Here is a 13489-nt window from a genome sequence, read left to right on the forward strand (position 1 = left end):
AATGCTTGGGCCGCTTTGCGTTGTGGAAACTGAATAGTCGCTGTTAGTAGTGAAGCAGTGCCACTCTGTCTGCTGCATTCTTTCATGTAGCTTGACCCGGTGTTGTTTTCGTCTTATCTTCTTTTTACTAGATTCTGTCTTCTTAAAGCCCACAGCTGGACATAGTACTCCAGATGATGATGTCTGGTGAAAGCTTTGTGTGAAATTAATATAATCTCTTGATATACACCAAGTGCTTTTTTTTGCTTTATATCCCAGCAACCATTGCGCCCCAGCTCCTTTTTAAATTGCCTTGACGCGATGTCAAGATTCAGACAGACTTGGGTCAACTCTTAAAGTCGTACTGCATACACTAGTTTAGTACCTCCCATAGAATTATCCCGCCTTAAATGGTCACTGGCCACATGTATAATGTTACAGCTTTACATACAGAGATCAGGAGTTGTTGTGGTGCACTTGGATTAGTGTTGCTGAACTTCGCCTGGAGGGAAGTTCATGCTGCCGCTATTTGGGCATGACAAGACAGTGTCTGGAACCTGGGAACTGTGGCATTCTCCACAGAGCCAGCCCTGCAGTACAGCTCTGAACCATGCAAAACACGGAACAGAGAGTGTGTTGAAATGAAGAGTATCGTCATGTTCTGGTTGCTTCCAGAATTAGCTTTTCCTAAGAACTTTTTCATTTTCATTTTGTCAACTCTCAAATGGAACACTTTTTCAGAGAGGTGTTGAACACAGAGATATGTGTCTGCTGAAGTGCTGTACTGTAGCATTGGTGGTGGGGAAGCCCCACTAACCCTGAGCCCTATTGGGTTTGTGTATGTACGTGTACACGTGTGTGTGTGTGTGTGTGTGTGTGTGTGTGTGTGTGTGTGTCTGTGTGTGTCTGTGTGTGTCTGTGTGTGTGTGTGTGAGAGAGAGAGTGAGTGTATGTGCTTGTGAGTGGGTATATATGTGTGAGAGTGTATATACGTGTGTGCTGGCATGTATGTTAGAGAGTGTATGTGGATAATGTGTATGCGTGTACATGTTAGTGCACGTGAATGTGTGTGTATGGGTATCTGTGGGAGAATGTGTGTGCATGTGTGTGCATTCACATGTTGAATGTGGAACAGTGCGGTGTGTCAGAGGAAGTGTGCCTCATTGGTTCAGGAGCAGGTGCTTAAAGCAGCAGGCCTTTAGGAAACCAGAGGATTAGGCTGCTCTCTCATCGAGTCCTGCTGTAAGGATGCTGCGTCCTAAGCTCACTGCACGCGTGAGATATGTGTCCGATACCCAGGGAGGACACCAGGAACTTATTCATGAACGGCTCTAAGCAGAGGGCAGCAATTTTGGTTTGTGGGTGGTTTTTTGGCATGAACTTATGGTTAGTTTCTCCCATCTTGACTTTACTCATATTTTTGTAACACCTTGCAAAGAAGAAGCTTGACTTTGGGTTTGGCTCTCAGCTTGAGCTGATCCTTTGCCCTTTGTAAGACTCCGATTCCGTTTCTCTGTGAAGAATCTCTGTTAAGATGTCTTCGTTAGTTTGTCACATGTGTATTAAGGTGTCGGGAGCGGAGTGAAAGCCTTCTGGGTCCTCCATCAGAAGTTTGTTCGGCCTTTGAAAGGCTGCATCCAGCCGAATTTCAAAGAACGCAAAGATTGTTGCGCAAAGAATTGTATTCTGAATTTTCCCAGGAAATATGAAATGCCATACAGCACAATGACATCAATAAGGCCATCATACACTGCCTGTAGAGTCCCCATGCCTCTGTGTAATACACATCATGCATCTTTTGATTTTTTTTTTTTGTCAACAGAAGGGGAGAGGGAGAGAAGGGGGGGGGTCTTTCTTTTGTCCTGGAAGAAAAAGTAGGCAGAAAATCTCATCCCAGCAGCTCTGTGAAACCTACATACCTTGTTGTACATAACACACACACACACACACACACACACACACATACACAGGTCCATGTTTGTCAGCGTCTACTACACTATCCCTTTAAAAAATCAAAACCACTGAGGTTGTACCTAAAAAGCTGCTCTCCTTTCCCAACTTCTTTCGGTGTCTGTGTGGCAGGCAGGAGGGGAAAGGCGGAGTGATGCATTTCCTTCACTTTAACTGCTGCCCTCGTTTGAACTTCTCTGCTGGCTGCCAGCCCTCACATCAGCCTAGCCTGCGCAGCTGAAACACAGGCTGCAGTCTCTGCACAGCTGAAACACAGGCTACAGTCTGCACAGCTGAAACACAGGCTACAGTCTCTGCACAGCTGAATTGCAGGCTACAGTCTGCACAGCTGAAACACAGGCTACAGTCTCTGCACAGCTGAAATGCAGGCTACAGTCTGCACAGCTGAAACACAGGCTATAGTCTCTGCACAGCTGAAACGCAGGCTACAGTCTCTGCACAGCTGAAACACAGGCTACAGTCTCTGCACCCCTGAAACGCAGGCTACAGTCTCTGCACAGCTGAAACGCAGGCTACAGTCTGCACAGCTGAAACGCAGGCTACAGTCTCTGCACAGCTGAAATGCAGGCTACAGTCTCTGCACAGCTGAAACACAGGCTACAGTCTGCACAGCTGAAACGCAGGCTACAGTCTGCACAGCTGAAACGCAGGCTACAGTCTGCACAGCTGAAACACAGGCTACAGTCTGCACAGCTGAAACACAGGCTGCTGTTGTTGCACCCCTGAAACGCAGGCTGCAGTCTCTGTGCCAGGGGCAAAGTCTATCGAACAGCACAGTCCTCCACACCGGCACCCCGCTCACCTTCTCCTGACTTCAGCTCAGAGACCCGGGGCGTGATCGCAGTGCTCTCGGCACACAGCGAGCAAACACCACTCCCAGGTCTGCGGTTATCGTGTGTGCCCCGGCAAAGAAAAGGGCCTAAATCTTAACGCAACAATAACCCTTAATAATTCAAGGGCTTTTGACTCAGCATCCTGAGAGCGCTGCGTGACCGCGCCACGTCTGTGTGTTTGTATTAGGCAAGCTCTTTTTTTGACCATTCTGGTGTTTTATCAGCACCGCTCCCGCAGAGTTGGAGTGGCGGGTGGGGTCTCCTGTCTGTCTGTCTGTCTGTCTGTCTCTTTCAGGAATGCAGACCCTCGCTTCCGGCACACGTGCATCTGCCCGCTCCCCGCTGCGCCGGTGGACTCGCAGAGCCTCTGACGGTTGACTGTGACAGATCTAGGACACCGTTGCTTCCTTATCTGTCACAGATCCCTCAAACGGCAGGCATTGTGCGCGGCCACTTCCGCTGCACGCCCCCACCCCCCCAGCCTAATCTCTGAACAGTGCCGGCATTTGCATGTCCCCTGATTACGGCGGGAGAAAAACATCTTGGCTTGTTACAAGGAGCCGCCGCACCCCAGCGCAAAGGGTCAGGAGCTCAGTGTGTGAGTGAGTGCATGTGTGTGTGTGAGACTGCGTTTGAGTATGTGAGTCTGTGTAAGTATGTGTGTGTGTTTGTGTGTGCCTGGGCAGGAGGTACAAAGAAGTGCTCTGTTCTATAAGGAGGTTGTAGATAATTATTGTTTAATTACCATATTAATGTCATAAATTGTAATGCAATCCATACAATCGTAATCTTAGAGTGGTTTAAATTGCACACACAATAACCCCCTCCCAACAAGTACAAGTACACTGACACAACACAACACATTGTCCTCACAAAAAGCCCAGAAAGAAGCAGTCTGCTTATTTTTTTGGTAAAAAAAAAAAAAAAAAGTTTCTGAAACACAAGAGATGTTGACTTTCCTGAAACTCTGCCCTTTTCCCCCTCCTCTTGTCCCTCCATCATGGCATATGTTTGCACCTTTCAGCGATTGTTGTTTTTTGTTGTTATTGTGGTGGGAGCGCTCTTGATGTGAGCTAATGGAAGCAGAATCTCTGTGAATTGCTTTCAAAAGGTCAAAGGGCGTACGTGACACACCCACTCCAACAGGGTCGGGAGGCGAAAATCACCAGCCTGGGCAATTGCCCTAACACTGTTTGTCAAGATGGCATACGCACACCTCTCACATCTATACCAAAAAAAAAATAAATAAATAAGACAAGGCATTTTTCTAGTGCTTCCCCCTCATGTCCTCAATGGATTACACGTCTCAGCGGTTTGGCATTTGTCATTTCCGTCGGTGTGAAACTCAAGCTGAGGCCACGCGGGCTCGTGACACTCCTCTGAACCAGGAAAGCGGACAGGGATGCCATTCGGAGCCTCTCTTTCCTCCCCCTTGCAGGCAGCCGCTGGAGGGTGACCAGTTCGGAATGTGGCGGATCGGGATTTCTCAGGGGATAATTTGAGATTATCACCGCCGCGGAGAGCGTTAACAGACAACAGAGGCATGACAAAGCATAAGTAGTCTGTCACTTTCTCTTTTTTTCCGCACGCACGCGTCCCCTCCCCTGGCGGCTGTTTGGTCCACAGATTAACCCTGCGTGGGCCTTGCCAGCGATCCGCTGCGTCTGACTTGCTTGAGGAAACGGTGCGGCGGACCTGGCCGGGGAGGGAGAGATCCCTGGTGGCAAGGTGTGAGGCCTATAGGAAGTCCCTTAAGTGGTGACCCTGTGTGTGTGTGTGTGTGTGTGTGTGTGTGTGTGTGTGTGTGTGTGTGTGTGTGTGTGTGTGTGTGTGTGTGTGTGTGTGTGTGTGTGTGTTGGGGCCGGGGGCGTATAGCCTGCACAAAGAGGCCAGGGGGAGTAGCCGTACCCTGTGATGGTGCCCCTTGGACCTTTGGGGAGTTAAACTAGCGTGACCAGCGGATGTCTGGGCCTCTTCAAAGCTTTCCTCCACACTCTGTGTGTATGTGTGTGTGTGTGTGTGTGTGTGTGTGTGGGAAGTTGTTTTTCACTATGCACAAATGTGTTTATATTTGTAGGTATGTCTTTCCCTCCTCTGAACTTCACTGTGATTGTTATTGGACACATGGAGCGAAGGGATTTTGTGTGTGTGTGTTTCTGTGTCCGAATGCATATTTATTGGTAGGCATTTCTGTATTTTTTATCTGCCTATCAGTATTGTGTTTACAATGTAGTGTGGGGTAGTTGGCAGTGTATACCTCCGTGCCTGTATGTATTATCTGTTTGGGTTTCTGTGAGACTTCGTGCTTTTCTTGATGTGCATGTATGGCTGTGTCTGCTATGTACCAATGCTGCCTGTGTGTGTTCTTGGATATAGGTCAAAGGGACCGTCTGCAAGAATGCGTCTGGATACATATGTATTTATGTTTTTGTCTGTGTGTGTTTCTAAGTGCATGTTATGCAGTTGTGTGTATGTGTTAGTTGTAGAGCAAAGGGGACTGTGTGTGTGTGTGTGTGTGTGTGCACGCGCATATGTGAGGCGAGGGGCACTGTGAGAGTGGGCTTTGTTTGAGAATGTGTTTTTTTTCCACCGCTGCAGGTTTCCTGCCGTGTTATGTAATAAGGGAGCTGCTGTTTTTCTCTGTGACTGTGTGTGGAGCCAGCCAGCTTCGCCGTTACTGGGCCAGTCTGCCCTGGGGGTTGTGGTGGTGGTGGGGGGGTTGTGGGGATGCAAAAGGGCCTTCCTGTTTTCACAGCGGCTTTAAAACGTGAAAGGAACGATCCCACAGACAGGAAACGGAGCAGGCGGTCAGCTGTGAGTGCGGTCACGCCACGCCGGCCTTTTTAAGTGGAACTGCCGGTAGCCGTACCCCCGGAGCTGCCCGGGAGGTCACCGCCTGACTGCCGGAGACGCTGATTCGAACCCGGGGGGCCCCAGGGCGCTAACAGACACACCTGGATAATTTCGGAGTGAGGTAATCGAGAGTTGATGGTTCATCGAGTTTAAAAACCTCTCCCTCGGGGCGGGGGAGAGAGTGCAGGCACTTGTTGCACTATTGCAACTGGAGGGAAAAAAAAAAGTTAAATAAAATTCCTCATTCAGCCTGTTCTGTACACTATACATTCACATTCATGGAATGCCACACATGCTGTTCTGTCAACTTGTTGTTTTATTATTTTTTATGGTACTCGAATTCTTCACATGATGTGGACCGCTTGAGCTGCCAAAAAATATTGCAAAAGCAAAATTAAGCAAAGGAACATGGCATAAACACTTTGGGGGGGGAAAAAAAAAACATTGTTGGTACCCCTGAATGAATATTTTAAGTGTAGGATACAGTGATTGCCCTGTTCCCCATCTAAGATAATACCCTTTCAGCTTGTCTGTGGCCTATAGTATTAATGCTCTGCAACCCCATACACTGAAAACATGCATCTCTTCCTGTCTCGCGCCATAGGAGAGAGAGAGAGAGAGAGACAGAGAGAGAGAGAGAGAGAGGGAGAGAGAGAGAAAATGGGCGTCTCTCCCTCTGCCCAGCGCTGCTCAGTGTGTCTGTGTGTGTACAAGGAGTGTTCCCTGGTGGTTGCCAGGCGACGGGCTGGCCGACTGCCGGGGAGGGGTGGGGGGTGAGAGCTGATAAATGTAGGAAACAGGAGTGCAGCGGAGCGGCTGGGGCCGCACTGACACTGCAGCAAAGCGAGGCGCGCTCGGCGAGCCAGCGTTTCCCGCCATTCGAGAACAGCGCGGGGGGAGGGGGAGGGGCCCTGGCGCGGAGCCCGCACAAAGAAAGGAAGGAGACTTCCCGCCAAACGGCTGCTATGCAAATCAGCTCGGTGGGCGTGGCGTAAAAGCTTCGCTCGTTGCAGTTAACTGCTTCAGCGCCGGCACGTTTGGTTTTTGTTTCATCGTTTTATGCAGCGTACTCTTATGGGGGAAAAAAACTAGACCCGCCTCGTTTTCCCAGAATTTATTTTCTGTTACCTTAAGGAACTTAACTTTCCTAACTGAAAGTTTATGCAAAACAGCACATTAACGGCCTCTCCTGCATTTCCTCAATTATGTAGCACCAGTGAAAGTGATACATTTTAATCTGGATGTGAAGTCAAAACAACGAATATGCCCTTATATTCCTGGACTATATTTTGCACATAAATTAATGTTACTTTGATCAAAACCAGGATTTACTTCTACCTTTTTTAAAATTTGAATTTGTATTAAAATTAACTAGTGAACATCAAAACCGAAGTGTGTAAAATATTTATGTGAAATTCTAATGGGAACGTCGGCTCTGTCCTCTAAATACCAGTTCATGTAGGCTACGTTAGATGATTTGGGATTTCATGCTTAAAATAATCCATGTGCACAGACGAAGCTGTTTAAATGGTTTTGGTGCAAAAACACACCGGCAGAGCGATCTTGAGTGAGTTTAGCGCTCCCAGCTCACTGCAACAGCTTGTTTGTGTGCAGCTGTGTCGTCCGCTGTTAGCTTGTCTCAGGTATCTAGACGGCCCCTAGTTTATGGTACCAATAACGCGTGTAACAGCGGTAATCAATCGTTGTAGTGTGAGGGTCAGACGTAAGGGCTATTGGGCATGAAGTGGGGTGTGGGGGGTCAAGCCCTGCTCCAGTAGAATTACGGAATGTAGAGTTAGCTGTTAGGATGTATTGCTGCCCGACGTTTGCAGGTTAAGACTGCGGTCTGAAGCCGGGCCAAAACCGAATCTGCGAACACAATGGAACCCCCTGTCAGTGGCCTGAGACCGGGGATGTTTTGTTTGGGCGTGGAAGTTGGCACCGCGCGCGAGCAGGTGAGGCAATTGAGAGCTTGTATGTGTGTGTGTGTGTGTGTATGGGGGTGGTCATAAAGTAAAAGATTGGCAAACAAATCATCAACGGTCCATGTATTGTTTTGTACGTATGCCTCTCTGACGACAGCCACCCTCTCCTCTCTCCCTCCCTCCTCTATGTCCATATCTGATAAATAAATGACTCATTTGGGAGTACAAAAGATTCGAGGCCGCTGTTTCCCAAAAAAACAACCAATCTGCACTATGTAGGCTACTTAATGGACCCCGATGAAAAAAAAACAAGCACTTGTTACAGTGACTTCATTAAATATGTCTTCGCTATTGCTGGACAGATTCGGAGGTTGTTTTTGAGATTTCATACACGTGTTGTAGTTGTTGGCCAGGTAGCTAATGTAACGTGCATTTCTTAGCGCCCATCGACCAGCATCCCCGACACAGCGCTGTCTGGGGCGCTAAGCATGCCGAGGGCAAAGGCGAGAAAAGTACCGGAGAGGACGCAACTGGTTGCTCTCTGGAGTTGTAATCTGAACAAGGACTGTCAGAGGAGCATGCATATGCTGTTAGAGCGTAGATTAGTAAAACAGTTTCCAAGAAAGAAGTACAGGGAGTGCAGGCGCGCCTGTGTGTCCGTTATAGCCGACATGTGCTCAAGTGACCTATTAGTTTTACTGAAGCGGCAATGCCCCGCTGCCCTCAGCTGCAGTTTTCTCTGCCTGGTTTTCAACGGATTCCCCAGCCACCTTGTGTACGCATCCCTTGGCTATTACTGCCCTAATTCAGAGAACTCTCTGCCCCCACGTCGCGCAGACCCCCAGTTTTGGCACGGATTTCGAAGATGTAGCCCTGGCGTTAGATTCAAACGTTGACCAGTCAGAACAACAAACAATCTGTCGCCGTTCGTTTTTATTTCATTGTTTGTTCTTTATGGAAAGCTGTTGGCAAACTGTAACGACTAAACGTAAGGACTTTGTTGTTTCTGATGGTCAAGTCAGTTGACAGCGCTAACTTCTAGGGTCTACATTGTCATCACACGATTAGCTTCTTTTTGCTTCGTAAAACATTTATTTTGCTTCGTGGACTTTTCTCTGCAAGATAACATACATCACTCATCTTTTCTTCAGATGCATCTATTTACTTTTCCACATTCAGTTCTGTTGGTATAAAACCAGTAAGCATAACCAGCAAAGAAAGCACTTTTAGTCGAGTCAATGCTCAGCGCCGGTATGAGTGACCCAAACCGCTCAACAGTAGTGGGTTCTTCTTATAAAAAAGAGATAATAAACCTCTGGTAGAACGAAAATCTATTAAACCGTTGTATATTTGGAGGACGTTATCAAATTATTCTTATCAAATGCTGTAACCTACACAAGCGTCGTCTTTGGGAAATAATATTAGAATTATTGATCTTTTGCTGCCCCCTTGTGGTTGTATTTGAGAACGTAAACTGGAAATGAAATAAATAGGCCTATTTAAAAATGTACTTGGCCCACAGACACTTCAGCATTTTATATGCCCTTTCAAAATAGCAGTGGGTAAAATTCAATGTCAGCTGTTGCTCCAATCGGGAAATTTAATACAGGGTATAGATTCATCTCAGCAGTACATGGTTTTGAATTGTTGTTCTCCCTTTGGGTTGGTTTTCCCGACGCATCTTTCTCTGTGCCATGTTAATCTAGTAATTTGAGTTTGTTGCGTTTAGTAATAAGTGTCGTTCGTATAGGTCTCAAAGGAAATAAAACGCTTACTATAGCACATTGCTTCACGCAGTGGGATTCAAACTGGTCTTCTGAAATATTTTTCGCACACAAATCCCAATGGCTCAAATTTATGGAACAAGAGAGCTGTGTGCTGATCATAAACGTCACCACGATTCTCTAAATAATTTAAAAACCTAGACGACTGTACATGATTTCCCACAACTGAAAGAAGTTCGTAACTGTGCCCGCTGTTGGGTGGCATAGTTGGAACAGGTTTGTGATTCAGGTTTTCCTTACTGAGGACCCATTCGATGTGTTTGCCCCTTTGAGTGATACTCGATTTTATGTTTAGGTTTAAACTTTGAGCTAGTTTCCCCTGTATGGTTTTAATGCCCGTAAAATGAATGTACCGAAGAACGGAAAGGCCCTCGGAGCCGAAGCGTTTGGTCGTGGTCAGGACAGCGAACACAGCAAGAGACCTTGAATCCCTTGCCTGACTTTGGTATTGAGCTCCTGATCACGGTGCGTCCGGTAAAGAGCCTGTTAATGCAAAGAAAAAGAGGACTAACAATGCGATGTAATTCAAAAACTGTTTGCTTTACCAACCCACATAGGCTACCATGTCTTTGTCAGCACCACGGACAGCGTCATGGCTGAACACCCGACTAAAAATTTATCTGGCTTCTTTTTGTCTCAGGTCCTGGAAAGCCACAGTGTACATTGTCTCATTTAACTCGTTCTCAAGTATTTTCTGGATTTAAAACCGGTGCAACCGGTGAAATGACTGGCGGTGTATATCGCTGTGTTTGGTCGTTGCTAAAAGGAATTTTGTCTTTTACATGCGGGCTGTGATCAGATGGACCGCGAGATAGCCAGCCATCAATTCAGTATTACACAAAATAGAGTCTGTAATTTTGTTATTTTGACAACATCCAGTCCGTGATAAATCCAGAACTGAAGACGAATGCTGTAGCTTGCTGCCCCCTGTTGGTCGATACAGGGACATAGCACCCAGATGTTTTGCTGTCTTTAGGCTGTTACTTGCAGAGATTAAGTGATGCATAGTGTCACAAGTATTGCTTACCTGGAATGATTCTGGACTTAAACGTGGCTTTATTGGTAAATAACTTATATGGTATTTAATGGGTAGTTTTATTGGGCTTTGGTGGAAGAATGAGTTATTGGACACAATGAAAACCACAGAACCCAGGGCTTGAATGTAATAAATGACAAGTTTATTGTTGCACAAAATGTACAAAATAACAAGCAAATGGACACCCTTTTCAGTTTCGTTCATCAATATGAAGTAATAAATCTGAAACCTATGACTACGGCAAGTCCAAAGGTCCAAGCCAAGCGCATGGGTTAGAGAGACAACACATACCCAATCCAGATTCACTGAACAATAAAAATGAATTAAAAACACTGTATTTACACGTCTCGTCAGAACTTTTACAACATGCCATCTATATATTTATACAGTATATATGCATGTACACATATACCTGTATAGAAAATATAAGATCAAATTAAGTTTGACTTTCTAAGGGCTATGGACATCCACGGTACAGCACTGCGTTTATCGCCTTTTTGATTTTTTAAAATCCCCACTTATTTAAATTACTTTTTTTATTTGCCTCATACTAAAAGAAAGATTTTTTTTTTCTAGTTGATCATAAGCAATGTTTGTTTTCATAGCCAACCCAGCCTACTTTAATGCCTGGTGGAGTAGCCTCAGCGTTTCGTTTGAGGCCCGCGCCCTTATTTACACCGTTTCTCCGCCGTTTACACCGTTTCTCCGCCGACTTCGCCTGCGCCTCCTTGAGTTCTTTAAAACGGCAGGAGCCAAAGCAGCAGAGGCGTGCACTGCGGACACCGATGCTGCGCTGACCCCCTCCGTTCGGACAGTGGCTAAGCTAGTCTTCACCCTCTTGTTACCTTTTTTTTTTAAATATATTTGACTGTAGTAGCAGAGATGACAATGCTTGCTTGGAACAAAGAAGAGAACGAAAAAGAAAACCTATGTAGTATTCCTCCTGACCAGAAACAGCTTGGCTTGTTTTTGTTTATTGGTTATTGACCATGGCCACGCGGCACACTTTTGGGCTTGGTTTTGATTTGTGATCAGTGGGATCGTTGTAAGGGATTTTTTTTTTCTCTTAACGCGTGATCCCTGCTGTGTTGGTTACCGTTAAACACACTGCGGTTAAGATGGGAGGAACAGTACGTAGCAGCATTATCGGGTGAGAGTTGTGTGTGCTGTAATATTCATGACGCATCCTCTTATAAACGATTCTCACATGAATATAGCTGAAGCAGATTCAGGCTGTTTAAACATCAAATACCATAGCACCATTTAAAGTGAAGAAAAAATACAAGAGAAATACATTAAGGTGCAAGATGTTGTTTTGATTTCCAATCTCAATGCCAGTTTGAGTGGCATTAGTTTTTTTGTTGAATGCCCTAAAAATACCTTGTGAGAATATTACTGTTGTATACTGTTGTGTACCTGTTTGTTGTAGAGGTAAAAAGCACTTGATTTTATTCAAACTTAATACAAAATAGCTTTTTGAGTTTATACTGTGCTTTTAGAATATATACAGCCATGTATAGCACTCTGCTATATGCATTTGGCAATCTTAATATCCTGAAAATTAAAATTTTATATTTTGTAACAAGCCTACACATTACATCTGTTCCATTCTTTAAAATATATGACATGATATACATGACCAATCAATTGGTGAAGTATTGAGGAAGTTGTATCTTTTGTGCCATGTTAAACTGAACTACATTACCCATATTGCAACAGGTACTATCATGGGCTGGAGATGACTACGGGTAAAATGAGGCCATGGTGTCAAATCAGATGGAATCAAAATGCAGGTACATGTAATTTAACTGTACACTTAATTTCTAGCTTTTTTCTTTACAGTGAAACCATAGTGATGGCATTGTTTTCTTTGTGAGTGCAAAAATACTCTTCAGACTTACACTGGAATATGGACCTTTTTTTCTTTTTTCTGTTTTTTTTTTTAACCTTAGAATTTTAATATAGTTTTCCTTCCTCCTCTCCTCTTTTTATTTATCTCCTACGTTGTGTTAAGTTCTGTTTTCACTTTTTTAACTTTAATATATATCTCTATATTTTCTTCTCTTTTTTTTTTTTACAAAATGAGAGACATGAAGATGAGCGATTGACAATATATATATTTTTTTCTTTTTCCCCCCCCTGTTTCAGGTTATTGACATTGAAATTGTTTTGCATTTCATTCTTGTAAACAAACGGGTTTCTGAGATCGGGTCACCCAAGACTGCCAGCCACCCATGTATGTAACTTCGCTGTCTCCTCCCTCTATCTCTCTCTCCCCCCTCCCTCGCTCTTTCTCTCGTCCTGTGCTTGCTCCCTCTCTCCCCGCTCCCCTCTCCCCTCTCTCATTGCAGCATGGCTCTGATTTGTTTGGAGGTGCTATCGTCGTTTAGATGCCGTGTTGTATACCTGTGGAAAGAGAATCCATGCTTACTCCTCCTGTACAGGCAGAATTGGCTGCAGTCAGAAACCCCCCAACACACACACACACACACCTACATCCCCCTATTCCCTTCAGTGACCCCCGCTGCACCCCAACTTCCCTTGTGATCACTCTGTCTTTCACTACAAACCTCAGACCTCAGATCCTCAGGATAGACCCCAGACCCACCAGTCTCTCACCACTGACCCCAGACCCACCCTCAGTCTCTCATCACTGACCCCAGACCCACCCTCAATCTCTCACCACTGACCCCAGACCCACCCTCAGTCTCTCATCACTGACCCCAGACCCACCCTCAATCTCTCACCATTGACCCCAGACCCACCCTCAGTCTCTCACCACTGACCCCAGACCCACCCTCAGTCTCTCATCACTGACCCCAGACCCACCAGTCTCTCACCAGTGACCCCAGACCCACCCTCAGTCTCTCATCACTGACCCCAGACCCACCCTCAGTCTCTCATCACTGACCCCAGACCCACCCTCAGTCTCTCATCACTGACCCCAGTCCCACCCTCAGTCTCTCACCACTGACCCCAGACCCACCCTCAGTCTCTCATCACTGTCTCTCACCACTGACCCCAGACCCACCCTCAGTCTCTCATCACTGACCCCAGACCCACCCTCAGTCTCTCACCACTGACCCCAGACCCACCCTCAATCTCTCA

At 46.0% G+C, this 13489-nt stretch overlaps 2 protein-coding genes across 3 annotated transcripts in view; one reads left to right on the forward strand and one right to left on the reverse strand.

The window, feature by feature from the left end:
- The window catches only part of trit1 (tRNA isopentenyltransferase 1), a 43365-nt gene extending 40211 nt beyond the window's left edge, over positions 1-3154 (forward strand). The window contains exon 12 of the mRNA XM_036516120.1: positions 3079-3154. Within this exon, the coding sequence (XP_036372013.1) occupies positions 3079-3154 (76 nt within the window). The remainder of the gene's footprint in view (positions 1-3078) is intronic.
- A 7924-nt stretch (positions 3155-11078) lies between these two features.
- The window catches only part of fam49al (family with sequence similarity 49 member A, like), a 36468-nt gene continuing 34057 nt past the window's right edge, over positions 11079-13489 (reverse strand). For both annotated transcript variants that reach the window (XM_036555651.1, XM_036555650.1), the window contains one exon: positions 11079-12787. In XM_036555651.1, the coding sequence (XP_036411544.1) occupies positions 12724-12787 (64 nt within the window). In that variant the 3' untranslated portion in view covers positions 11079-12723. The remainder of the gene's footprint in view (positions 12788-13489) is intronic.

The sequence above is a fragment of the Megalops cyprinoides genome, chromosome 21, assembly GCF_013368585.1.
Source record: "Megalops cyprinoides isolate fMegCyp1 chromosome 21, fMegCyp1.pri, whole genome shotgun sequence".
NCBI classification, from domain to species: Eukaryota; Metazoa; Chordata; class Actinopteri; order Elopiformes; family Megalopidae; genus Megalops; species Megalops cyprinoides.